Source organism: Rhopilema esculentum, chromosome 13, assembly GCF_057945365.1.
Source record: "Rhopilema esculentum isolate cy_ngs chromosome 13, ASM5794536v1, whole genome shotgun sequence".
Classification (NCBI taxonomy): domain Eukaryota; kingdom Metazoa; phylum Cnidaria; class Scyphozoa; order Rhizostomeae; family Rhizostomatidae; genus Rhopilema; species Rhopilema esculentum.
The window spans coordinates 5,056,280-5,084,119 of record NC_142827.1 but is presented as its reverse complement, the minus strand read 5'-3'; the positions used below and the strand labels follow the sequence as shown (position 1 = coordinate 5,084,119).

The window sequence follows — 27,840 nt, the reverse complement described above, 5'->3', positions numbered from 1 at the left end:
GAGACAGAGACATTGCTTCCTGAATTACATCACTCTAAATTTTTCAAAACAAAGTAATTTTTAATGAACAAAATCTCGAACACCGGGTCAGACCGTTAGAAGCGCCGAAGTGATATAGAAGCGCCGAAGTGATATAGAAGCGCCGCATTGATATGTAAGCGCCGCAATGATATAGAAGCGCCCGCTTGCATTTTCAAAAAGAGGCACTGCTCCCAGAATTCAATTGGGGTTGAGCCAATACCAAGAAACACTCTCAATTTCTTTCGAAACAGTTTGCATGAATCTGACTCAGTTTTCCTAGGAACCTTTTTTCATTTAAATTTGCTCACCATGGCTTGTGACAAGAATAAATATGGAGTGAAAATTGAGAACATCCCTGAAGACATGACAGAGGCTCAACTATTCCAGAACTTCTGTCGTTACGGGCCTATGAGCAACGTGAAGTTCAAAAGTAGCAAGGAAGGTCCCCGAATAGCATATGCGAACTTTTACAGCAAAGAAGTGGCTGAAGTTGCAGCTAATGATGCAAACGGACAAGAGATCGATGGTTTTAAAATAAAAACTTCGTATTGTGTATTTGACATGGCCAATCATCCCAAAGTACAGCTGACTGACTGTAAATTCTTCATGACAGGAAAATCATGTGCAAAACCTGGAAAAGTGTGTAGCCATTTGATCGATTCTCAGAATCTCAGTTTAATCTTAATTTTTGACTGCTAGCCATTTGGTTGCTAGTTTCTCTGTTTGAAAAAGTTTGCTCTCAAAAAGTGTCTGAAATTAAAAAGTGGGACTCATGCTAGTGGAAAAGTGGAAATAAAAAAAAATTAAAAATTGTCTGAAATTGAATTTAGATCTGGACCAGATCGGATCCAAAAGTATCCATCCGGATACTTTTGGAATTGAAACACCTTGAATTGAAAAATATTCTGTCTCACTTTTAACAACTTACGTAGATGGATCCGATCTGGACCAGATATACCCATTTACATGGCTCCGCTCTCGTGTAAATGGGGTCTATAATTTATAGCCACTTGTTTCCAACTATGAAGCCTCATGTGGTCTAAAGTACAAAGGCCATGCTTTTGCCCATTGTGCTGGTGTGAAAGTCTTTATGTAGGGCACACTAGCCAGTGATTAATCAAAAGAATAAAAAAACCTGTCCCTCTGAGCATCAAAAAGCCGCTCTGAAAAGAGAACAGCTAGGTAGTATTTGAAAAATTAGAATTGAAAAATAAAATGAGATTCATTTGAAATTGAAAAACATTTACTCAAGAACCCAAAGTGATGCAAAAGGTTTTAAAAAAGTATTTAAGAATATTTAGCAGCAGGAAGAACCAACTTATGAATCACCAAAGCTTTTCTGTTGCTTTAAATGAGAACTGACACACAAAAATAACTTTGGCTCATTTGATGCAGAATGTGTCGCTGAATTCAAATCTGCTAAAAAATTTTCTTCTTAGATTCACCCTTTTTCTGATATTTGTACTTTTATCCTTTAATTATGTCACAGCCTGGACTCGGGAATTTCCCAAAGCAGAAACAAGATTATCGCCAAATTCTCGGTTGATGTCACAAGTGAAATGTTAAAAATGCCGTTGTAAAGTCTATCAACGCAACGGTGAAAGTTCAAGTGGAATTTCCTGTTTTATTGAAAATATTCTGCGATAAAAAGACAAAAAATTGTCAGGCATTTCATTTATAAGTATAAAGAAGCTAGAAAATTCTAGCTACGTGTCTGCTTAGACGCTAATATCCACACAAAATTTATTTTCATGCCATGATACCTTCAAACCAGCATGCTTTGAAACGCTGGAAGAACCTCTAGAAGCTTATGCAAAAAGGAGTCAGGTTTGTTTGAAAAACTGATGCAATTTCTCCAAAGTTTTTATTTCTTTAACTACAAATAAAATCACAACAGCGGGAAGGGGAATTGAAGTAATAGCCAAAAGAGAAACGAAATCTAGTCGAAATGGCAGTAAAAGTAATTCCCCCACCTGCTTTTGGTGCGAAAATAAACATTCAAGAAAAAACATTGGGTCATGGGAGCTGCAAGTGTGACTAGAAGATTAATTTTGACTGAAGTTAACTACAGGCACCATGGAGCAGGGGGGGGGGGGCTGAAGGGGCTTTAGCCCCCCCACTTTTTGCAGAAAATGCCGAATATTAAGTATCAAACTATCATAACAGCCTCTTTTTATACAGTTTTAGCCCCCCCTCCCACTTTTTTAGACCTCCCACTTTTCTCAATGCTCCGCGGTGCCTGAACTATCATATTTTAACAGAGGTTGAAACACTATGGAACAACCTAGTCTTGCAAAAAGACCATTCCCCCCTCCACTTCAAGACTGTTTGTAAAAGAAGATAATGCGCAAGTTGATATTCCTATGACATAGCAGGCTGATTAGACCAGACAGACAAAGCAGTCTGGACAAAGACACTTCATTTTGAAATAAAATTCTGGTTTAAGATACTTGGTCTCATTCATAATGTGGCAATAGCAATGTTTTTAATAGAAATTTTGTATCAGTTTGTACTTCCGCTCTGTTCTTTGTTCATAATATCGTCACTGTTGAGGCATGGGAGGACAGTCTGTCCAAGCAGCAGCGCTGGTTGGTGGCACAAACTCAAAAGGCTGAAATTTTCCATTTGTTTTGAAATCAGTGTAACAAAGCTATGTTTCAGAGTCCCAAACCATTGAAAAAGTCAACTATATGTCAAAAATTCAAAATTAGCCCTATTCACATGCACAAAATAAACACTTGTCCTCAGCATTTTCTTAAAGGTTTCTATAGAGAAACACAATACGTGCTGAGAACATGTCACTTGTGATGTCAAAGATGATTGCCCACTGGTGATGATTTTCACCTCGCAAGTTGTCGGAACAATTGTAGTTTCTCAACTTAAAACGCCTGTATTTCAAAAACGGTAAATGTGATTTGAAAAATTTTTTCAATCCCAGAATTTGCTTTTCACAAACTATCGTTTAAACCAAGCTTATTTTTGCGAGTCAGTTCTCCTTTAAAAGAAGCAACATTTTACAAGCAAGGTTTGGGATTAATCTTACATCTAGAAATTACGAGTCATGTATCTAGGCTTATGAGTGTACTTATTTATTTGTTAATAGCTCTGTAAAATGATATCTGGCACCTTTTCTAAGTTATTTAAATTGTTTCTTTTAGAAAAAGTGCCACTTTAGACACAACGAAGCAGCAAAGAAGCAATCTGATATCTGCCAAGATTGGCTCAATGATTGTTGTAAGAACAAGGCTTGTAAGAAACGACATCCTGGAAGCCTTTTTGATCAAGTGTCTAGTAAGCAATGCCAAGTCACTATTCTCTGTTTTTATCTTTTTTAAATGAGGGCTGCAAAGAATTTTTGTGAACATAGGAGTCTCATTATGAGAAGTGTCATTATGCTTGATATTGTGATAATGTGTCTAGGTATCTATCATCAGCACTGTTCTGTAGTGCCATGAAATTTATGAAAATTCTGTTGAAAGAATATGGCAAATGATTATTATAAAAGACCAAATTAACTCCACCCATTCATTTGCCAGTCTGAAGAGTGTGGCAGATGCATGTGCAAGGTCAGGATAGTACTGCAGGCAAATGTATTTATTGTACACCAAATTACCTATAGCGCTATTAAAAAAACTTATATTTGCATGACTATTGAATAGTAAAGCCTCAATTCCATTATCAAAACCTCTTCTTGTGAAAGTGATTATATGAATATAAGTTTATCAGAACGCATCATTGACATTAAAAATCATTCTATAACCTCCCCACAAGCTAATATTTAGGCTGAATGCTAACCCAAAATGATAATGTGTTTTCTTAGCGATAAATGATGTAAAGAACTTGTTTTGTTTAAAAGTTATTCGCTTGATTACTTGAATAATTTGTTGTGTTATTTTCTTGAACCCAATATAACATTTCTTATTTGATATAGCATGATATATCATGTCACATCAAACATCAATCAGCATAACTTTGTTGAAAAATTTGTAGTAAATGCATACAATACTGTAGTTTGTTGTCTACTTAGCTATGACTTTCTGAAAAACTTGTCTTACAAAGGAAGACAATATTTCTTCTTTAAAATTCTGCAAGATCTCATATTGCTCCAACTGGAATTATATTCAAATTGCAGTTGAAATTGTAAGGCTGCTACATGTTGATGATGTTATAAATGCTAATTTTGATTATTCAACAGCTAACCAAAGCCACAAGAAAGTTGAGAAATCTTCAGCAGTAGACCATTTGCTAAAAAAGGTGGTTGCCTAATCCATTTGTTTTTTGCTGATTTTACAGAAGTACCTCAGGACTTAGTTATAAGTGCACTTGCGTGATCCTTTCTTAAGTGTTACTTTGTATGATTTTAAAGATGACAGTCTCTTAGAAATTATCACTTATAAATGGAAGAGACTCTTCTGGAGACTATTTGCATGGTAGATTGATTTTCCTCAAACTGTTTGGATTCACCACCTTTTAACCCTGCTGGTATTGGTGTGGATATTTTTCTACCAACGTGCTTTTTCATCAAAAAAGGTGCAAAAGATTTAGAAACAGAGTGCGCAAGAGAATTTTGTACTAACTATTGATGTTAAATTTTGTTAGACTTATTTATCACTAAACTGCCACTAGCAACATATATCATAGAAAAATTAAGTCTTGGCTAACAAAAGTGTACAATAGCATATCAAGACTAAAGAGAATTTACTAAGCATGATGCATGCCTTTGTGTTTTAAGTTTAAAGTTTTTGCAGTAAAATAATGAAATGTTTCTAGTAGCTTTTTTAAGATTGTGTTTGTTTACTTCTTATCCCTTTGATTTATTTTAAATTTAGAAAGCAGATGACCATTTTGAAAAAGTTGGCATTTATTGGGACATAGAAAATTGCCAGATACCTATGAATAAATCTCCAGGAGCTGTTGTTAACAAGATACGCAGCAGTTTTTTAAATGGAAAACAGCTGGTTGAATTCATTTGCGTATGTGACAGTCACATGATGTCAAAACAAATAGTTGATGCATTGTCACAAGCAGAGGTATGGTTTTTGTGATTCTGTTCAGATTTTGGTGAAAGAGGCAAGAGTTAAGCTGAATGTGTTCCCTTTATTTCACACTAAGTAAAAACTGTGTTACACTAAGTAAAATTGTTTGTTTTGTGAAAGTGCTTATAATGGAAACTTTTCATTTTTCAATTCAACTGAAACTACAATTACAAGTTTCACTATTACAAAGATAATTTGCATAATTGGCTAGCCTTGGTTTACAATGAAAAAGACTATTACATGCACATATAAAAGAAATTAAGGGAAAAAAGGAAAAAGTGTGTTCGTCCTTCGTTTGTTTTGGAAGTTGTCAGTAGCAGAAATCGTTTGAATTGAAAAAGTTCAGGATTATTCCAAGACTTGTTTCTGTGGCAGAAAATGTAATAGGTAGTACAGATAGTTTAGTTGGGTAGTTTGAAGATAATGAAGCAACAATGATTTTCGCTGATATCTAGAGCATCGCAGGACGTCAATGAAAGAGGAGCAGAAGGGACCAAAGGTACCAAGGGAACTGATAGAAATATTAATAAATATGATAGAAAATAGACTGAGCTTAGGCTGTGAACAAGAGGTGAGTATCTCTCTCTCTCTCTCTCTCTCTCTCTCTCTCTCTCTCTCTCTCTCTCTCTCTCTCTCTCTTTCTTAGGGTTAGCATTAACATCCAGGTTAGCGTAATGTATAATGGCCTTTCTTCGAGGTATGTTTAGCAGCCTGCACAATGCAAGGTAACGTTTCTGGCATATGGCAAAAAGAGCAATCAGACGACTGAGAGATGTTCCATTTGGATAGGTTTTTCTTGCATGGCAAGAGAGTTGCTCAGATATTTGTTAGTAAAACGTTCTTAGGTATGTTGCTTTGAACTGTGGTCATTATTTTAAGGAAGCCATAGGAAAAGAGTGGTCAAAGATGAAAGAAAGAATGGTACCTTGAGATATAAGATGGTTTTGAAGGCACTCTTTATGTTCTGATCTAACAGCCTTCAATGCTTCTCTAGTATTCTTGTATACATCATATTGGATGTTCAGGCTCTGGCTGGTATTCTTCCATAAAGATTGGATGTTTTTGTTGGGAGAAGATTGAAGTGCATTACAATAAACAGTTTGACACTGCTTGAATTTAACAGAAGGTAGAATCATATTAAGACCGAAGTGGTTTTGACAGAATAATGTCACTTAAAGTAGCACTAATGGGTTAATCATGCCAACGGTGGATAAATGCAGAAACGTGATTATCAAGATTTTCAACGATCCAGGTTTTTGATATGTTGGCTACTGTGAGGTGCCACGAAACTTGTGAGAGAAAATAGTTGTTATAAAAAGCAGCTTATTCTTTGGATGGACAGGTAAAGAATCAATTTGCGTTAAGAGTTCCGTGAAGAGGGAGATGAGCTTAGACATATGTTCTTGGTTCCAGGACTCCCCAGTTATGACAGGAGGGACCATTTCAGTTGTTTTTGGACCTTCTACCTCAAACAAGATTGAAAGGTGGTGGAGGGACCTTCATGAGAGAATGGAGAAAGATGTCAAAACCTCACTGGTTTTATTACTAAGTTCAAGAGCTTATGATCCTCAAAATTTGCCAAATTATGGAATGCCCCCAGAAAAAGACCAAGCTGAGATTGAATTACCATCAGGAGTACCCAATCACATGTATGCTTTTCCTGAGAAAGATGGAGGAAGGGAAATGGAAATCAAGGTATCCAGACATGACATTCTTGGAGTTGCAGAATTAGCTGGAGTTGGTGGCGAAATGAATTAGAAATTTTGATGCCCAATCCTGAGAGAGCTGAATGCAAGGACTTGGTAGAGCATATTTGTTTCTGAAGAATTCTGCTTGCAGTTGAAATGGCAACTTTCCAGTTTTAGTTTTGGCAGGCTATAAGAAAGTTACTTTCAAAATTTTATAGATAAAGAACAATTACACACCAGCAAACTCATCCTTTTACAGATCCTCTGTCTGCATACTGCCTATTCTATCATTGCCATGACTAGAGTTTTGATTGACTAGTGTTAGAGCTTTATCACAATTGTGCATATTCAAAAATTATGCCAAATTTGAATTATACCATTTGATTCTGATTATTTTCAGAATAGCTAAATGTCTGTTTCTTGTGTATGGACAACCTTTTGTAACTGAAATTATGCAAAGCTATATGTAAGATATTGCTGATTAAAAAAAGCTTAAAAGATGTTTAGCATGCAGTTAATTACAAAAAACAAGGCAACATAAAGCATTTGTGATTAAGGTTAATTCCAAGTGAAACTTCTTTCAATAGCTGAAACTAGAGGGCAAGGAGATGGTTATGGTCAGGCCAGAGAAGGGTATGCGGGGGTAAATGCTCCCCAAATATGGCAAAATTGTAATTGAAAATGTAAAAAAATTTCAAATAACAGCATCAAATGTTTTTCAAGCTGAACTGAATTTTTTGTTCAAAACTAGAGTCAACTAAAAGTCCTATGCATTGAAGTGGAGCTAATCTATAACTCGTGTTAACCATATGCAAATCATAGTATCGTTTATTAATCTTCTCCTGTTGTAAAATTATTTGTAAACATTGCAGTTTAAGCTAGTCTTAAAAACTGGTGAACAGTAATTTTGTCACAGCCCCCATATCTGTCAAATCTAACATCCTGCAGTAATTATTGCATGAATGCTCAGCAAGAAAGGTACTTATTGCTTTGAAAGATAGATTTCCAGCACAGAAATTTAATTTTCCATCCGCCTGAAGGGTAGCAGTGGCAATCTCTGGGTCACAAAGGACATAATCCACACCCTGAAGGTCTAAAACCATCCTTTGCTTCTTTGTGTGCATATATGAGTAGTGTACCAAACATTCTGCCTTTTCTCTAAGGATTCTATCTTCAGCTAACTCTGTTTTTCTGATCTCACCTGTGTTGTTTATATACTTCTGGAAATTACCAGGTATGAATTCCTCAACAGTGACAGGTTTGCCTTCAATGGTGGAAAAGTAAACCTTCTTATATTTGAAAATGAACCAAACCCTACAGATATCTTTTTATTGAAACATCGTTTTTCCTCAGGTGAACGTCATTCACGTTGCTGCTACAGCGAAAAATGCTGCAGACGATAAGCTGAAGCAGTTCATATTGGATTTTGGCCATAAGGTGAAGCCACCGGCCTCTGTCGTTCTTATTTCTGGTGACGTCAACTTTGCACCGGTTCTACACAAGCTGAGATATGAATTGAATCTAGACATCACCCTGTTGCATAATGAGCAAGCATCAGAAACGTTAAAGCAATATGCCAACAATCATATATTGTTTGCAGAGTTTCTATCCAGTTTAGGGGTAAGTTTGTCCGTCTTAGTTTTATAGGTAATGTTCTACTATACATCCACTTCAAAGGCAAAAGTATGGGGAAATTCATAGTATGAAAGGTTGGTTTGTGACAAAAAGTAGGCAATAATATGTTACCAGACAATGTCGTCAAAAAACTTGTCCTAAACCTGAATGGTGAAAGGCAAATCAACGGACGTAGAAAAGAAAAATTCTGGTACTCGTATTCAAGTGCATTATCTTCAAGAATTATTAGCTTGAACTCTCGTCATCGGAATTGCTTTGTACATGTATGACCCCTCCTCCCCCCCCTCCCACCCCTCGGTAAAATGCAAAGTAGCAAAAATCTTGCCAAAACTCGTATTGGGTCCAATTGTCTCCTTTCCAGGCGGTGGAATGAGATTGTGTGGCCTCATCAAGGCGATACAAACGACGCACTTATATCTCCATTGTAAAGAATCGTTTCTACTTATTTTGGTTTTTTACATTCGTCTTTGTAAATGCCTGCTTCGCTCTACTTTGTTAACATTTCCTCCAGCTTTGACATCATGCGATAATGTCTTCCATGTCTAATGACACCTTGACATCGTCTTTATCCATCTTTGGAGGACAGTGAGACGCAACTATAACAAAAAAGACCTAAGACGCCTCACTGGATTGATTTATTTAGCACTCATTTTGATTCCTGGACGCTCTCATAAATCTCCTATATTCATCTGATCTCTTGTTTCCTTTACCTATTCCCTTTATGTCAGAATTGCTGTGTCATCTAAGTATATCCGTGTTTCCGTTTCAGCCAGCTCCGATGAAAATACCGCCTAAAAGTACCCAAATAAAAGTAACTAACATTCCCTTAAGTATTGATGGCAAGTCTGTTGCAAGTAGATTAAAGTTTCTTGCAAACAATTGTGGTGGCAAGGTTTACAAAGTGTACAGCAGTCAAGACGAACAGATTGCCATTCTCGCTTTTCAAAATGCCAATGAAGCTTACAAGTAAGGCAAATGATCATTCATGCGTTTGTTAATCTTCGTTATTTTTGTTTGTAAGAGAGAAACGAAATGTAAAAATTAAATATTCCTTGAAAAACATCGTAGTAAGTAGGAAAATGCAATTAATGTCTTAATTATCCTACATTTTGTAATGATTGTAAAGCATCTTCACTATCTAGTTCGTTGTTTTTTAGGCCCTTAGTCGTTGTCCTTTTATTAATCGCCTAAATTCATTTGTTGCTAATCCGCTTTGAGCTCTGTCTCCAATTGAGATGATCTGATTTTTTGTTTCGATTCTGGTCAGATGTGAATTTTTCCCCTTCCCAATTTTCTCAAGCTTTTTAAACATTACCTCTTTCAGGGCACGCTACAAGCTCCAGGGTCAGGACGTTGGCGGCAATAAAATCAATGTAGAGCTGTTGGAATCCATACCTAAAGAAATTGATGATAATTTGGATGACTTCAAGAAAAAGACGATTGCCTTGCTAAATAAACTGCCTTATTGGATGGCAATAAACAGGTCAGTTTTGGCGTTTCTAGTGATCTGAAGGAATCTCGTCTTATTTAACATTAGTGCCCAATAACTAGAGTAATCAATAAGCGCCTAGGTGGTTTCACTTGGCCAATCAATAAGCGCCTAGGTGGTTTCACTTGGCCAATCAATAAGCGCCTAGGTGGTTTCACTTGGCCAATCAATAAGCGCCTAGGTGGTTTCACTTGGCCAATCAATAAGCGCCTAGGTGGTTTCACTTGGCCAATCAATAAGCGCCTAGGTGGTTTCACTTGGCCAACCAATAAGCGCCTAGGTGGTTTCACTTGGCCAACCAATAAGCGCCTAGGTGGTTTCACTTGGCCAATCAATAAGCGCCTAGGTGGTTTCACTTGGCCAATCAATATGCGCCTAGGTGGTTTCACTTGGCCAACCAATAAGCGCCTAGGTGGTTTCACTTGGCCAATCAATAAGCGCCTAGGTGGTTTCACTTGGCCAATCAATAAGCGCCTAGGTGGTTTCACTTGGCCAATCAATAAGCGCCTAGGTGGTTTCACTTGGCCAATCAATTAGCGTCTAGGTGGTTTCACTTGGCCAATCAATAAGCGCCTAGGTGGTTTCACTTGGCCAATCAATAAGCGCCTAGGTGGTTTCACTTGGCCAATCAATAAGCGCGTAGGTGGTTTCACTTGGCCAATCAATTAGCGTCTAGGTGGTTTCACTTGGCCAATCAATAAGCGCCTAGGTGATTGACGAATTGATGACTGACAAATGGCTTGAGTATCTGTCGATTTCCCTCTAGGTCCCATTATACTATTATTTATTCTTTCTTATGATCTAAATGGGATTAGGTCTGTTTTGTTGAAATCTATTATGAATGAGTTTAAAAATACTTATTCACTAGCCCCCCTCTTCTCTTTCCCAGGGGTGGCTCAAATTTCAAAATGAAAATATAGTTATGAATAATGATTTATGAAAATTCAATAAAAGAAATGTGAACGTATCAAGTTCTGAGAAGCTCTTTTGATTTGTTTATTTGAAGAATGATTATAGTGAATAAATCTATAAACAAATCAATAGATAGATATTGAGATAAATAAATATTTGAAATTATAGAATTTATAGCAAATGAATAATAGAATTAGTAGTAGCTAAATGGAAAAAAAACCTTTGCTTTTCTGTTGTTCCCGTAAAACTTACCTGCATTGTCTAGGGCGGTTGAGCACTCTCTAAGAAATTTCCGGGGGGGTTCCCATTCCACACTCTGAGTGACCTTTTGTAATTATATGACATTGCTGTTGCCACAGGGAACGGTTGTAACATGATCATTGAGTATAAAACAAGGCAGTTTTAAGTTACAACTAAGAGTTCATCAGGAACACTGGCCTAATGATCGTATACCAACGCGTGTACAGCCCTGCCTCTATTGCGTCAATTGTACGACCGACCGGTAAACAGTAATTTGTAATCATTGTAACGTATCCTATTGACTTCGCTGTTACTTTTCTAACCATAGATTCGAGAAGGTATTCATGAAACAATACAAAGAAAAATGCGACGTTTTCAAGTTGTGCAAACTTAAGGATGTTGTTTATCTAGACGGCAAGCCGGGAAAAAAATTCATCTGTTTGCTAACTAAAGATATCAAGGAACTTGAAATAGAAATTGATAGAGATGTGTTCCATGACGAGCTAGAGGACCTCTTAGATATGCATAACAGAAAAGTGCCATTTGCGAGGTAGAGGTTCTTTTTACAGTTACTTCTTGTATTTACTACTTCAATCTGCCGCTATTTCAATTTCTAACGATGACTAATGTAGAGGTCCTAAGTTGAACGATTGCGATAAGGGGTTCCAACGACACCATTGCTCAAGATCTGTACCAGGGGATGGCATCCATAATTTTTGGATCACCAATCTTCTTTGTAACAGGCTCCTGTTATTTGCGGCTGACTGCTTCTCCTGCAAATACGAGCGTGTTTCTTGTGTACGAATTACAAGATGAAAATATGAATTTTGGCATTTGATTGTTCGTTTACTGAGAGCTTGCTGTCAAGAATTATTTTAAATGTTCGCTTGTTATCTTTCAAACCTATACTTCTCTCGTGCCGTAAATCCTTTTGAGTGCCCCCTGTAAACCATGCAGTAATGCATTTGGCGTCAATTTGTAAAGACCTAACCGATCGCTTCTCTCTCTCTTTTTCATGGGTTTTATAAACTTCATATGTTTCATATTAAGTCTTCTTGGATTATACTGGAGTTACTATGGCAGAATTCTACGAATAACAAAGGCAGGCCAACCTCTAATGGAACTCGTCAAGTCGTGCTCGAATCTATTTGGAACCTCTTTGAAGCATGGAGTTGCTATAAAAAAAGAGCAGAATGAAGGCTAGTATGATGTAGCACATATTTCTTTCAGCACTTTCAGGTTTTTCCAAGTTTCTATTATTGGTTCGTTTGACTAGGTTCAATGTAATAGAATTTACTTGCCTGAGTCATTGCAGCTTTAATCCTGTCTTAAAGACAGAGAAAGAGTGCGTCAAGATTGAGAATGGCATGTTCCGTTATAGAAGTTGCCAGATATTACCAAGAGTTGATCGTTAGTCGGCGCTGAATTTACATTAGTCTGTGTTATCTACTACCCACGATTTTGCCGGGTACCAATATCAATTTCTGTTCCTTTGTAATTATTTTCAGCTGTGATCGGGGGCTCCACAATTTTAGGCTTCTTAAATATCACTGGTGATGAACAGTGAAAACATCCTCATTGAACAGTTAGCCAGCTTCAAGGATTTTTTTTACTAAGCTGAATGCAAATTTTTTAAAAAACTATTTAAGTTGACTGTCTGCCATCTAAATGAATCGACTGAAGCCAAGTCAGACAGAAAAATTCAACTCAGTTCCGAATGGAGTCTGCGAACAGGCTGAATAGAGCCAGGCTTGTTCAATACTGCTGCTTCACTTCTTAAGCGCTATGTAGTATTTCTATCTAGCTAGCGTTTTGAATCAATATTCAATCACTTATTTATAAGTGGAATCTTTAAACCATCTCATGCTTATCGCACAATTGTCCCATGTAGATCGCGAGGCACAACTGTTGAAGGTCGCCCAAGGTATGATTCAGCTCTTCCAATGCTACCACTATCATTGGATTCCTGTTAATAAAGTCCCTGAACACTTTTTGAGCCATTTTGGTTATCCTTGCTATATTAAAGCGCTTGGGTTTTCAAACATTGAAGAGCTGCTGAAAGCAATTCCAGGCGATATCTTTGAGGTAAGTATCGTTATCTTGAAATTCTAGAAATATTATGTTTGCTTTGCAGTAAGTAGACCCAACCTTTTAATCGGAACCAAAATTTATTTTGTGAAACATTTTGACCTTAGTCTCTGCGAATTGTTTTGTTTCGTAGATTTTAGCTCCTATAAATATGTTTGCTTTGTGGGCATTTTATAATCAATCGATCAAAAAGTATAGTCGAATAGATTGTGGCAAACATTTATGCATTTATATATTTCAAATTTGAATGATTTGTCTATTTTGCATTAAGATCAACGAAATCAATGGCAATCGATTGGTTTCGTTATGTCATATGTACAAAGTTAAACACTTTCACGATGAGCTGCTTGAGTTGGTTTCGAGTCGTGGCGATAACAGAAAATTACCCTTGCTGCAGCTTCCAGAGCAATACTTCAAGTACTACGGCTTGATCTTCCCGCATGCTAATAACCCATCAAGGCTAAGAAAGCTTCTTTCATCACTTAAGGGTGATCTAAAGGTATTTTGAGTAACTTTCTTATTGAAGGCGTACAATTTTACAATGATGTAATGCTAAAGTTTCATCAACCATCAAATGTGCACATATTGAAAGTTTGCGACTATTTTGATCTGTTCCTACGTTACATTTTGTTATAAGCATAGCTTTATTCAGTCGCAGATGAATCGCAAGTATAGGAACGGCGAATCACACTTTCAGTTTGTAATGCTAGCAGTATTTGTTGTCTGTACGAAGAGCATTGTTCAGTGCCACAACCTTTGAAAAGGGCTATTTTTCATTATCGAATGTTGATAACTTCTGATCTTGTTGGTGCACTATCCTTTGTTTTTTGTTTAAACCTCTACCCATTCACACTTCTCTCGTAATGAATTTCCAAAAATCAACGACAACAACACCGGAGATACAAAACTGAGAATTGATAACTGAATTGGTATAGGTTAAAGACGGAGTTAGAAAATTCCAATTAGAGTAAAAGTTAGAATATTTTTTTTGATCTAACTAACTTTTCAACTTGTATTGACTGGAAACTCGTCACAAATTTGATTTTTTAAATTCAAGGTTGTCAGTGATAAGAACAAGGCATTCTTTCTTATCCGCAATAAAGGTAAATTTTATGCACACAGCCTACAATATTTAAGAAAGTTGAGCTACAGCTCCTGTTTTTCTTCCCCATCTAGGCATCTAGTTTTTCTGCACCACTACATATAAACCATTTTCATTGTTTAGAAGCATTGATTGCATTTTTTTCTCAGACACGGATCGAAATAATGTTGTAGGATTGGGCCGGAGACTTTTAACTTCGTATAGCCTGATTCCCCTTTTTATTATATCCGTCAGTATATGCGCTATAATTTATAGAACAGGACGGTTCTAAGTTAAAGCTCAGAGTTTCACACGTAATGCGATCATTAGGCAACTTTATCCCACAATAATTATTAATTCTTTCGTAATTTATCTTTGGTTAATATGAATTTACTTTATATTTTTATAATTAACCGTAATTTTTTATTATTTCTATTTCTTTTAAAAGCGTCCTCAGCAGGGCCGCCGCAATTTCAGCAGTTTAAGAAAGGATTGATCTCTTTGCTGGATACAAAACAGGATGGCATGCTACCCATAAGCAAAATGGTCTCCGAGTATGAAAAATTCCATGGAAGCTGTCCCTTGCTCAGTTCACTTGGGTTTTCCCATCCAAACGATCTTTTCAAAGCACTGGAAACTGAAATGACGGTAAGCATAGGCAAATGAAACCAGCACTTGTCTTTTCTCTATGCACTTTGCTCTGATCATTTTCGGTTTCTGCTCTGATCGTTATTGCAATGAAAGGTATTTTTTCCAGAGTTTATTTCAAGGGTTTAACAGTGCATTACGTAATTTCTTACATAAACCTTAAAAGATAAAGAAGTTTAGAATGTAAAATCTACATAAAATCTTAATAAAACCCAACTAAAATATTCCCAAAGCCAAGGTCAAAAGCATCCAACATTTTCCCAATATGCAGAAAACAAATGTAGGACAAACCAACAAAAAGTTTTGTAGCTAAAGGTCTGAGCTAAAAAGCTGATGCTAAAAATACTTCCATTCAGGCATGCGCACATATGCTTTGGTGATAATTGATCATAGGGAATCTTGCATGAAAATGTCCTCACGTAATTGTATTGGATGATGGTCAAACCTATTTTTCGTCACAGCAGGATTCGTTTGGAGATCTCCACTTTTGTCTTCATGAATTGCTAGTATCTAAGTTTACACTATGACGATCAACTTGAACGAAAGGAGTAGGGCGAAGCCTTATTAGAATGACATATTTTTTTATCATATTCAGGCCAGAATTTTGAAAGAATGGATGGTAGGCCAGTCTATGGTGTGAGACCAGTCTATTATCAATCAAACTTCAATCAAAATGGCAAAAATGCATGAAATCTTGAATCTAGATGTCTCTTCTTAGTATGAATGATGATTTATTTCAACATTCATAAACGCTTTGGTTGTTCATAGGTCCAAAATAATGGCAAAGAACCGTTCATCTGTCTCGCAAATCATAGCCCCGAAGCGTTAGCCGTGACAATGGAAGACAAAGTTACAAATTTATTACTTAATTCGACGAATGGCGTCATATTTCTAGCAGACCTTCCAACCGCGATGCAGGAGGAAGTTAGTTCCTCATTTGCACCCATATCAAGTATAGCAAAGGTAAAACTTTTTGTTTCGTCAAATCTCTTACAGTCACACAGCTTGTAAAACCATGTCTTGCAGGAGAGAAAGGCAATTGTTAGATAAAGAACATGTCAGATATCCTTTTCTAAACTGCCGCCCAGATCCAGCGTTCGTGAATGTATAACCATTTGTGTATTACTTACTTGCTTAAATGTATTTTTGTCAATTGCACAATTTTGCTTCTGCAACGAGCTAGTCTTGGGTTATTTTGTCAGCCTTCTTTATTGTCAATGTGATTCAGCAACCAACTCTGAGAGTCTGTTAGAATTTGAAGTCTGTGCTCCCTTTCATCTGCTGCCAGTGACATGTTAAACACCTGTAGCCAGTGATTACAATCGAAATTGTTTTTATGTTCAGGTTGTTGGTCGAGACCATAGCAGATGTTTGATTTTGTCTTCCAAATACGACGGTAGGCTTTTCAACTTTGTGATTTAGACCTTCAAATGATTTGTACTTGATTTTCTGCAGGAAACGTCTATTTATTTCTAGTTCTAACATTAATAGCTATACATGAAGGTTGATCTTGATAGTGATGGGTTTTGTCGAATTTCGATTTCTTGTTTGAGATCTACTATATCTAACCTAATTTTTTTCGTATGTTGAACGCCTTTCACGCTCCCTCTCACCCTCTCAACCTCCCACCTCGCCCTTTCAACCTCTCACTTCGCCCTCTCACCTTCCTCTTCCTCCCACGTCCCTCTTCCTCTCACCTCCCTCTTCCTTTCACCCCCCTCTTCCTCTTACCTCCCTCTTCCCCTCCCCTCCCTTGCCATCTCACCTCCCTCTTTCTTTCACCTCCCTCTTCCTCTCACCTCCCTCTTTCTCTCACCTCTCTCTTCCTCTCGCATCCTTCTTCCTCTCACGTCCCTCTTCCTCTCACCTCCCTCTTCCTTTCACCCCCCTCTTCCTCTTACCTCCCTCTTCCCCTCCCCTCCCTTGCCATCTCACCTCCCTCTTTCTTTCACCTCCCTCTTCCTCTCACCTCCCTCTTCCTCTCACCTCCCTCTTCCTCTCACCTCCCTTTCTGTCTCACCTCCCTCTTTGCTCCTAGCTCCTTCGCCTTTCCACCTCCCTCGCCCCATCTCTCCTCATCAATTTATTTATGAGTAACAACCAGTTTCAATTTTTGCAGAATTGACTGCTGACGATGATACGACGTTAATTTGCAAAACGTTGTACCAATGCTCAGAATTCACATTACCTGAGAAAGACTTACAAGCAAATCTTGCCATTTCTGGGACTGCCCTTAAATGCAATTTTAAAAAGGCTGTTTGTAATGCAATTGCTTCAGGAAATATATCGGTGAATAATTTTATCAACTTTACACATGCATTCGCTGCAACTAAGAACATTAACGTTTTGTAAAGCTGGGAATAAGCTTCATTTCTCTCGTGCATGTTTGCAATCGAAGAATTTGCAAGTCAGATCGTAATTTGATATATTGGTAGCTTTTATTCGATAACAAATAGCATTTTAGCAATAGGTACATCTGTTAGGCTAGACTATCCGCTACTAGAACTTTCAATATTTAGCCAATACACTGTATATCTGCATTTTTTTTTCATCAAAACTCTAGTCTTTAGCTTCTCTTTTCAATTTGTAGCGACTAGAAAGCTTGTAGCATTTGGTAATCAACTGATTGTTTGCAAAGCATCGTCTGTGTAATAACTGTATTCAAGTGATTATTGTTTTTTGTAGAAAAATGGTGATCAGATTGTCCTGGCAAGCGGCCTCGCGTTGCGATTTTTCTGCTTTGAATTGCTCCTTTTGCTCGAAGAAAACCCGTCATTTGATTTATCGGAACTTTGTGGGCTGTACAACAAAAAATTTGGCAGACTGCTAATATTGAAGAATTTTGGGTGCAAAAAAATGAAAGAACTGATGAATGCCCTGCCAGAGAGAATTGTAAAGGTAGTTACATTAAAAGTCATCTCAACATTATTTTACAGCACAAAAGGAATGTCAAGTCAATGGTTTTTTGGGTCTTCATAATACTGCGAATCGATAACAAAACATTTTATTAATCATTACGTTTTTGATGTATGTTTTTATGAAATGGAATGTGCTGAATTGTTGCTCTCACCTCCCTCTTTCTCTCACCTCTCTCTTCCTCTCACATCCTTCTTCCTCTCATCTCCCTCTTTCTCTCACCTCCCTCTTTCTCTCACCTCCCTCTTTCTCTCACCTCCCTCTTCCTCTCACCTCTCTCTTGTGCTACCAAAATACGAAAATTGTTTGTGCTACCAAAATATATGTATGATATTAGCTCTATTTAGGATTAGGGAAACATTCACCAAAATATTCAAATTCAAAATTTCGAATAGGCATTTACGGTTTGTTGCAACATTGAATTAAAAATGGCTTTTTAAAACGTCAGAACATAGATCGAAAACTCTACGCTAGGATAAAAAATTCAATTAGAAAGTCAGTTTGAGTTCTCTCCAATTTTGAAAACTGAATAGACTGATGTGTTGATAAGAATAGAGAAGAATTATGATTATAAGAATAGAGAAGATATCAACGAAGTAGCTTTAACAAGATTTTTTAGATCACCAAGATTTCTTCTATTTTCGGTAGCTTGCCTTGTTGAGGGCTTGCCCTTTGCAGGGGAAATGATTACTTGCATTGCAAGCTTTTTCAAACTTGGCTGATGTAAGAGAAATTCAATATAATAACATAGATTTTTGATATATTTTTTATATTAAGTTTTTTTAAAAATAAATCTGGAAATTTATTTCTATAAAGTATTTTGCATACTAACAGGTTTATCAATCGGACAATACGACATTCGTGACTTCGGACGCAATTGGTAAATTTCTCATAAATTCAAAGCAGCTGCTGAAAGACAACAACGAGGCAGTCCTTCAATGCGAATTTTTGAATTTTTATCGCAATATTTACAGACCCTTTAAACCAGAAGAGAATGGATTCTCCAAATTTTCTCAGCTGCTGACTGCTTTTAGCGAGTTCTTCGTTTTGTTACCCCCAAGTAACGTTTCAAAGACCATCGTGATTAACCGGACATTTGACATCGTAAAACTGCAAGGTAGGCAAAATGATGTTTTCCCCAAATTGCTTGTCGCATAATGCTTCTTTCCTCTGGAAAGATTTTAAGTTTGGCATTTTTGACGAACCAACCGATCTTTAACCAACCAACCAACCAACCAACCGATCACCGTTGACCAATAAACCGTTCACCAATAAACCGTTGACCAACAAACCGTTGACCAACAAACCGTTGATCAACAAACCGTTGACCAACAAACCGTTGACCAACAAACTGTTGACCAACAAACCGTTGACCAACTAACCGTTGACCAACCAACCGTTGACCAACCAACCATGGACCAACCAATCAGTCGGTTTGATTTAAGCAAATGAATTTCATATTTTAAAGTGCTTTACGTTGTTGAAAAGTAAAGTTTATCACTTGCTTCTCTGAGTTAGTATAGAAATTCTACCAGTAAACTCAACGCTTTTGTAAAATTTTCAAAAATGATTTTAATCTAGTTTATGTTCTTATCTGATTATTTTGTCTTCTTGTTTTTAGTTACTTATTGTCATAGTTTTGGTTATTTAAACGTGTAGAAACTTTAAACAGACAATCATAATCCATTGCAATTTCATTTCTGCTAAAGCTGAACAAGTGGAGAACTTTTCTGCCAAAGCTGAAAAAGTGACTAAAAAGAAGAAAAAACCCAAGAAGGTAATTAAAATCCCGTCAGCTACTGATCCCAAGGAAGATAAAGGATGTTCCGTTAAAACTAGCTGTAGCTCATCGGATAGAGAATTTGATGATGGCGGGGATGCTGTAGTTGTTGAGAGTGAAGGTATTTTCACGCTGGTTTTAATCCAATTTTAGTCCTTCATCACACATGCGAGCTACGCGATTGCTTTGCACACTGTGTCTGATTTTTCTGCAGTATCTGCAGACTTATTAGCATTGACAGCCCAAAGGATGTGTGGGGTAGTAAATACCGCCTCCTGGCCCCCCATCGCTTTTGAAAAGTTTGATCAACTTCCTTTGGGCGAGATGATTGGACGTTGTTTGGGTTGGGATTGATAATATTGCCTCAATATGTACAATAAGAATACCCATAACCTTTAAATTAAAGGTTCCCATTATATGGCCGCAATTTTGTCGTGCTAAACCCCCGATATTGTTTTGGCTCCGCTGTTACGCCCTCCTTCTGCCGTGCAAACCTAGATTGTGTTTTCTTCTTTTTTTTATTTTGTTTTATGAACGGTCTTATTTGCCTTAAGCTTTGGCTAAATTGGGACGAATAAAACCCATGTGTATTTTTGGGCAACAGTTTAACCTGCTATAAATGCAGTTTAGTGTAGAGTGGCAAAGGCCAGCCAGTAAAGATATGGTAAAAAGATTGCGGTATTTAAGCAATAAGATGCATTGGCTCCAACATAGGTTGAAAAGTGGGGGAGGGGGCAAGGAAAAATTTAACACCCATAACAAAAGATTTAGAAAAAGCTCTTTTTTGCAAAGATGTGGGGGGTGCCCCCCTTCGTCGGAGGCCCTTAGATGGCAAAATGTAAAACGATTGTTTACATCTTTGGTGTAGAACCAAGCTCAAATTTATCCGAAATCGCCGCATTTATTTGATGGGTTGCTTTGTGTTACAGGTAAAAATTCTTTCTAGATATACAATAGCAATTATTTTAAGGCTAAAAGAATGTGTCTTTTTGCAGTATTGTTGACTGAAATGCCGGAGTTGGAATGGTACAACGATGTAGCAACACAGTCCCAAACTGATACGGGTGAATATGATTCATTTTCCGCACTTTATTCAGTCAACTCTCTAGGAGATTGTAAAAATGTTCAAACTATAAAATGTTCGATTTACAGAGATTCTTAATATAATGGTTTTTTCCCAAAGGACCTGAAAAATTTGTTCGGGTAAGTAAAAGTTCGAATTACACGAGCTCGATGTTGACTTTTAGTAATATGACCAATTTTATCGGTCCCCTTGGAAAAATAACCTTACTGGTTTGAACTTTATGTGAATTTAAAGAAATGAGCTGGTGATATTAGGCCTGGTTCAAACGTCGCGCTTCTCATGTGCCGAACCTAACTCGAGAATTAAGTACATGAGGGGCGCGATGTTTGAATCAATTTGGTACGGCAGATTTAGTTAAGAGCGGCAGACTAGTTTGGATCGGCAGAGCTTGCCGAGCTGCACGGCTCCAGCACGGAACGGAACGGTTCAATGCATAAGCTCAAGTATCGCTCCAAACAGAGTTAGGTTCGGCACATGAGAAGTGCGACATTTGAACCAGGCCTAAGTACGTCATTCCATTAAAGGCATTCGACACAGGTAAAAGTGGCTTACAGCGACTCGATCACAGGCGGTTGACCAATCAAATTGCGCACAGAGAAAAACACGTGAACAGATTCCGCCAGTGGTTTCACGTGAGCAGTTTCCAATTCCTTTCTTGTGCGCGTGCTCAGATCAATTTGGCCATAATACGATGCGGTAGAAACAGGCATAACAAAGTAGATTTCAAAGTTTTTTATGGATTTGGATGGGACGAATTTTCGAACCAGAGTGGAATTGGGCATCTGAGGTAAAGCTCGTTCCGTTTTTTTGTAATAATGGCCAAAGAATGTGAACTAATATAAATGTTTTCATTTGCCAGATTTGATGGCGTGGAGCGATGATGAATCCATCAATGATCCTGACTGGTGGTTGTCCAATGATATTCCAGACGCACTTCCTACTCCTTTGATTGACATGTTTCCTGTTGAAACCACGCCTGCCCTCAAAAGTGACACTGTGTTTGACCTTATTGATTTTGATGCCGAAATTGACGACAACGAAAGCCAAGATGGTGCGACAGCAAACTTGAAAAGGTAATGTCTCCTTATAGGGTGAAATCATCTTGAAATGTTTAGATGATTTTGGTTATGGCCGCTGAAAGTCTTTGTAGTGAAATAAAGCCCCGGTTATAATCTGCAAAGCTTATGCTTTTGTTATCGCCAAAAGTCAAGTTGGATTGGTCCAGAGATGTCACCTGTCAATCAAACAATCTCTAGTACTTATATGATATTGCCAAAAATGTTGATTTTGACTTTTGCTCGTTTGCTCCTGCGTGTCACTTAGATCTAGTACCAGTCTTGTCCCAAAGTCAGTTGATTTAGTCAATGAGTTTCAGTGTGTTGTACGTGAAAGAAGATAAATATACTTTAAGTGTGAATTTTTGCATGGAAATTTAAATAGTAGCAGTTGCATTGTCATTCTAATTTTCCATGCACAAAGTCGCATTTTCAGTGTTTTAATCAATCAATTCAGATCTATCATAAAGTAGGTACTAACATTTGGACTTTGAACTTTGTATTAAATGAGGCTGGACTAAAATTTTGATGGTACATGGAAATATCAACGATAAAGTGAAAAACTGAATTAGTTTGTAAATGTTTTGCAAGAACATCAAAATGTAGCAATGATACAAGAATTATTAGGGCGTCAGATTTTAGGAAATAAATTATATATTATTTTCCGTAAATCCTCGAATTGCCCCCCCCCCATCGAAAACCCCCCCTCGAATAAGCCCCCAATTTAGAACAACAAATTGTCAATAAGCCCCCCCCCCTCGAATAGGCCCCCACTGCTACCGTAAATTCTTGAATTGGACCCCTCAATTTGATGATTTTTGCCATCTGAGGTTGCCTTTGGTGTTTTATTGATTTACAACAACAAATATTTACTTTTGGTAGTAATTAATTGAATTCTCATAAATAAATTCCTACTAAAATAAACGAAGTCTTTTGATATTGTCTTCTTAATGTCTACAATAATTTTATAAGCCCCCCCCCCCCCCCTCGTATAAGCCCTCTCCTCGAATAAGCCCCCATCCAAAAATTTCAAAAATAAACAAGCCCCTCGGGGGCTTATTCGATGATTTACGGTATTTTGAAAGTGAAATTTTGAGTCAGAATTTAGGAACTTATGCTAAGGTATTAAGATCCGATTTGGCAATAAATATGTCTCACACAGTTAAACTGATTATTATAAACTTTTTTCGTAGTGGATCATTGTCGGAGCTGCATTCCCTTATTTGGAGTTGATATATACCAAAGTGGTAATGCAGGAAGCACCGGTTTGGTTAAAGAGTCACTGTATATGCAACAGATGGTATTGTTTGCTCTTTTAAAGTAAGCATAGAGACATGTTAAAGAACCAACTTTTCTTATGTAGAAGCCTGCCTCAAATGCTGAATATGCTGAAGAAGCCTGCCTCAAAGATGTGAAATTTAGACCTGTCAATCAATAAGGGCTTGGCCAATTAGATTCTTTTCCAGATTTAATCTATTGAGCAAGTCACGTGCCGGAACAGGAAACCTTTTCAGTGTCCAAAGTATTTGTTTTCGAATTCTCATCTTTGAAACAGACCCAGCTGAAGTTGCATTTTGCTATTCAAACGTTTTTCTCGTAAAGCTAACTACTCAAACAAGACTGAAACATTCTTCGCGCTTCTTAACTTGGACTGTTCACGAGAGGAGATGACTGCACAAAATGCTGTTAGGTAAATGACATGCTAGGCCTGCAGTATGACCGAATGTTTTGCGACCAATTCCGTCGGCATCTTTATAATGACATGAGTTAGATTCAAGGAAGCGCTTATGCAATATCGATTCGTTGTCTATATGCCTGGGCTCACCTTGCAGCTATGCTTACTTATTAGATCTTTTGTGGTAAATTTATTGTACATAGCGTCGTAAATATTTTCTCGCTTTATACACGTGGTAACAGTAGAGTACCGAAGTGATGACGTCACAAAACACTATTTTAAGAATTTTCCAATTTTGACTATATATCCCAAAAGAGCATTATGAAATAACTCTAAATGTGCAAAATCAATTGAATATGTTACGATATGGCCACTTGAGCAAAGAGGCTCTTCCTCCATAAAACCTCTGTAATTTTGTCTTGGTTCATAACTTTATGAACCAGGCCACAGTAACAGTAATCCGTTGGCAAACTTGAAATCTTTCATTGGCCATATCTCCCCCAATTTTGAACATATCTACCTGATTTTGCACATTTAGAGGTATTTTGTTTCATTCTTTTAGATTATGTGATCAAAATTCAGAAGATCTAAAAATAGATTTTTGATGACGTCACACCGGTACTCCATAGAAGCACAAGCGTCGATAGATCACGTTTAATCAGTGAACACCAATCATTTGTGTTCACGTGATGATAATGAGAATTAGTACTGCTAAAGCTAGTACGATTTATACTGTATTTCATTCAGCAGATTTCGACGACAGAGGGAAATATTGCTCATCTTGGCTTAAAGGCAATCTGTCTCGTTGTGGATTGGTTAACGAGAACAATAGCAGGAACAAAAGCCTAAACACGATTCCAGCGCTCCGCCACATTTTTTACAATGCGATAAATTAAAGGGGGACTGGAAACAATAAAAAATCCCTTTGTTCTTATAATCAATCAACGTCGTGACAGATTGCCTTTAATCATGTTCATTTCTGCTTCTGTTGACATATTTGCGGGGTATGCAGTGAGGGTCAAGGCGCATGGACATTAATGTTGATCGCTTAAAACAGTGTGTTCCTTTCTATAGCTCGTCTGTTGATGTCGTGCATTTAGAGCGCTATGGCATGCATTAGCAATGTCGAGGTGCCTTGAGCAGATAAAGAAATTTTCTAGCAAGGCTAGTCGATATACACTGCAGAATATATTTCTATATTAACCTATATTAAAGGTAAGCTCTAAACGCATGGTACGTTACCGACCTCCTGACCAGGGGCGTAACTTGACCAAAAGGTTTGGGGGGGGGGTGAAAAGGATTTCTGCCCTGCGAAAATGAGTGGTGCCCTGCAGACCTCGTAGCAAAGGTTTGTCCATGGTTTGTCTATAGGTTACTAGTGAAAGCTTTACCAGTGTAAATTAGTCTTTACCAAGAACAAACTCCTAAGCAATAAAAAAAACTTGAAACTTCATTGCCTATGAAATATCTTTGTTTACGCGAGCGTAAATTAAATGTCAAATTTGATTTTCCTTTGTAATAAACCTTGTATTTCATGGCATATCAAGTTTAGTGAGGTAGGAGGACCCACCGGGTGGGTCCGACGTGAAGAAATTTTTTGAAATTATACCGCTAAAATACTATACTGCTAAAAAACTGATAATTGTTTGTTTGAAAAATTGGGAGGGGGATGTCATGCTAAAACGCTAGCGATAGATGTTGGGGAAGGAAAGAAACGGTAACCTTTCGCTTCAGATAGGACATAGTTGTGAATGACAGCAATGTTGTTTTGATTGGGAGAATTTCATTTCCTAAACAGAATGTGCAGTTTCTTATCTCGAGAGGGCCATGTTTACACTTCCAAAATAAATACATTGCAATGATACAGAAACTGATTTACTGAATTAATGCAAATAAAAAAATAGAAATACATAAATAAGTTAGCAATTAGATCAAACAAAATCGGCATCTTAACAGTTTATTCTCTTTTTATTTAACATTCTGTTAAAAAGTTATAGAAAAAAGGATAAAAAATTCTTATCTTGACCAAAGTGGCCAAAGTATCTTGGCCTTCAGCCCTCTATTTCCCCCAGTGGCGCCGTACCTGTCATGAAAATAATTTACAACTTAAATTAATTTGTGTGGACTCAACCTTGCCCTCATAAACTTATGCATCAATCACTGCATCCATTGGCTATGATTTTCGGTAAGGAATGCTTTCGCTCTGCTAATAACGGAGCTCTTCCTGACATAACTGTTCCGTTCTCTAAAATGGAATGTCAGGAAGGGAGGTTGATAACAAATATAATACTTCCATTTCAAAATTCGTAAACGGCCCTTTACGAACTTCAGAGATGGCGTTTCTGCGTGGCAATAAAGCGACGTTGCTAAAACGAGGAACAAGCGGAACAACCTAGTAACAAGCGGAACAACCCAGTAACAACCCAGTAACAAGCGGAACAACCCAGGAACAAGCAGAACAACCCAGAAACAAGCGGAAATGTGAATTATTGTTTAGTAAATACCACATGGGGGCGTTTATAATCCAACTCTCTGAAGTTCGTGTGGGCTAGAAATATCAAGAGGCCGTCAATCATGTCTTCATCTGTTTCGGAGGCTTTGTGATTTTGCCAACGGACAGAGAGAATCTATCGACCCCGGATCGGGACGAAAAATAAATAGTAAAGCATGCGTATACATTCGATCACAACAGACACACTGTTGCAAATAGATGTGCATGCCATAGTGTAAATCTGTACATGTAGCCCTGTTGCAATCACATTTTTCAGGCCCGTCGGAGCCGGGGGGCTGGGGGGGGGTTTCTGAAGCCCCACCAATAATTGTCTTACTGTAGTATGTTTCCTTTATAACAATGTACTGCATGGGAAGGAATACAATGGGCAACTTCTTACAACTTATAATTTGGATTAAAGAAGAGGTTAACTTTCCGCCTCAGTAAAAATGATTCTAGGCAAACCATCAGTTTCCTGGTTCCTGGATTTTCCGACTTTTATCCCACGACAGGGCATGATTTTTCTTGTAGGCACATCAATGTCATTTTTCTCCCCAGGCGATTGAATGGCGCAATATCGTGAAATTTTGATGGTAGGGTGACAAACACGCAACCAATGTTTGGCGTTTCCATCATCATCATAAAAAAATTTATTTATCTAAATAAAATTAGTTGAAGTGCCATAATACACTCTAAATACAATCATATCTAAGTACACAAAATATAACGACATCAGAACTGAAATAAATAAATATTTTGACATATTCAGATATTCTTATTTTCATTAACTTTAAATTCTTTCCTATAAAACATAGCAAGTAGATAAACATAGAAAATTTCCAGAAGACCAGAGGTTTTCCGACAAAATAGGAGTCTAGCTCGAGGGGCAAATCACTCCAAGAAAATCTTGTACACCTTTTATGAAAATCCTATTGCTTTATCTGAAAATCCCTAGAAATCCTTTTGTTTTGGTAAAATCTTGTACGCAATTTTCAAGAGTGAATTGCCCCTCGGTCTAGCTCTACAGGGTTTTGTTGCCCCCCTCTGATTCCCTCTATCTTAGCCACTGCCGTCAGAGCAGTTTACCCAGCATAGCTATTTTAGCAACCAAAATAGCCACCAGAGCAGCCACCATTTTCAAAAATGTCTGGGGGAGCATTCGCCATACCCCTTTAGGCATGCTTTACTATTTATTTTTCGTCCCGATCCGGGGTCGATAGATTCTCTCTGTCCGTTGGCAAAATCACAAAGCCTCCGAAACAGATGAAGACATGATTGACGGCCTCTTGATAGTTCTAGCCCACACGAACTTCAGAGAGTTGGATTATAAACGCCCCCATGTGGTATTTACTAAACAATTAATTCACATTTCCGCTTGTTACTGGGTTGTTCTGCTTGTTCCTGGGTTGTTCCGCTTGTTACTGGGTTGTTACTGGGTTGTTCCGCTTGTTACTAGGTTGTTCCGCTTGTTCCTCGTTTTAGCAACGTCGGGCAATAAAGCTCTTCTTGGCGCCCTGCGAAATCTTCGATTGCCCTGCGAAATCGGCTGATTTTAAGATTGGGGGGTGTCACACCCCCACACCGCCCCGGTATTTTCGCCCCTGCTCCTGACTTCCACTTGGCCGCGCGTACAAAAGATTTGAGGGAATCAAAACATCGTGCGTAAGTGCGGCTGGAGACCGCCAGGACGGTGCAGCCTTATGCGAACAACTTTGAAGGCCCACGAAAATTTTCTCGCCGCTTCTTCTTTTAGAATTTGCAGGATAGAAATTCATTTGCACTTTTTTGCATATAGAAATAGCTACGCGCAGTTCATTTGTATGAGCACTGTTCTGTTCGAGTTTAAGTTACGCTTACACGGCTGCTTAGATGTGTTAATCTAGAAAACGAGACAACAACACAACAAAGCCTATTTTCGCTGCAACACCTTTGACTTGTTCGAAGAGAAACATTCATCGTTAATTTACAACTGTATTTTAAGGCCTTGCGAGACTGCAGAAA

At 37.7% G+C, this 27,840-nt stretch overlaps 2 protein-coding genes across 2 annotated transcripts in view; both read left to right on the top strand.

Moving 5' to 3' along the window:
• LOC135691847 (TATA-binding protein-associated factor 172) overlaps positions 1–440 on the top strand; it is a 53,287-nt gene extending 52,847 nt beyond the window's left edge. The window contains exon 42 of the mRNA XM_089112003.1: positions 302–440. The gene's annotated coding sequence lies outside the window, so the exon portion shown is untranslated. The remainder of the gene's footprint in view (positions 1–301) is intronic.
• LOC135691831 (uncharacterized) lies at positions 331–27,808 on the top strand. Its single transcript, XM_065209808.2, has 22 exons — positions 331–660; positions 3,180–3,312; positions 4,217–4,275; positions 4,851–5,051; positions 8,099–8,365; positions 9,150–9,346; positions 9,705–9,863; positions 11,350–11,571; positions 12,072–12,220; positions 12,913–13,106; positions 13,381–13,608; positions 14,167–14,212; positions 14,639–14,838; positions 15,607–15,801; positions 16,183–16,234; positions 16,958–17,127; positions 17,524–17,736; positions 18,589–18,871; positions 19,464–19,655; positions 20,530–20,598; positions 21,478–21,691; positions 22,867–27,808. The coding sequence occupies exons 1-22, from the start codon at positions 331–333 to the stop codon at positions 22,904–22,906; spliced, it is 3,813 nt and encodes a 1,270-aa protein (XP_065065880.2). The 3' UTR covers positions 22,907–27,808.
• Positions 27,809–27,840: the final 32 nt, after the last annotated feature.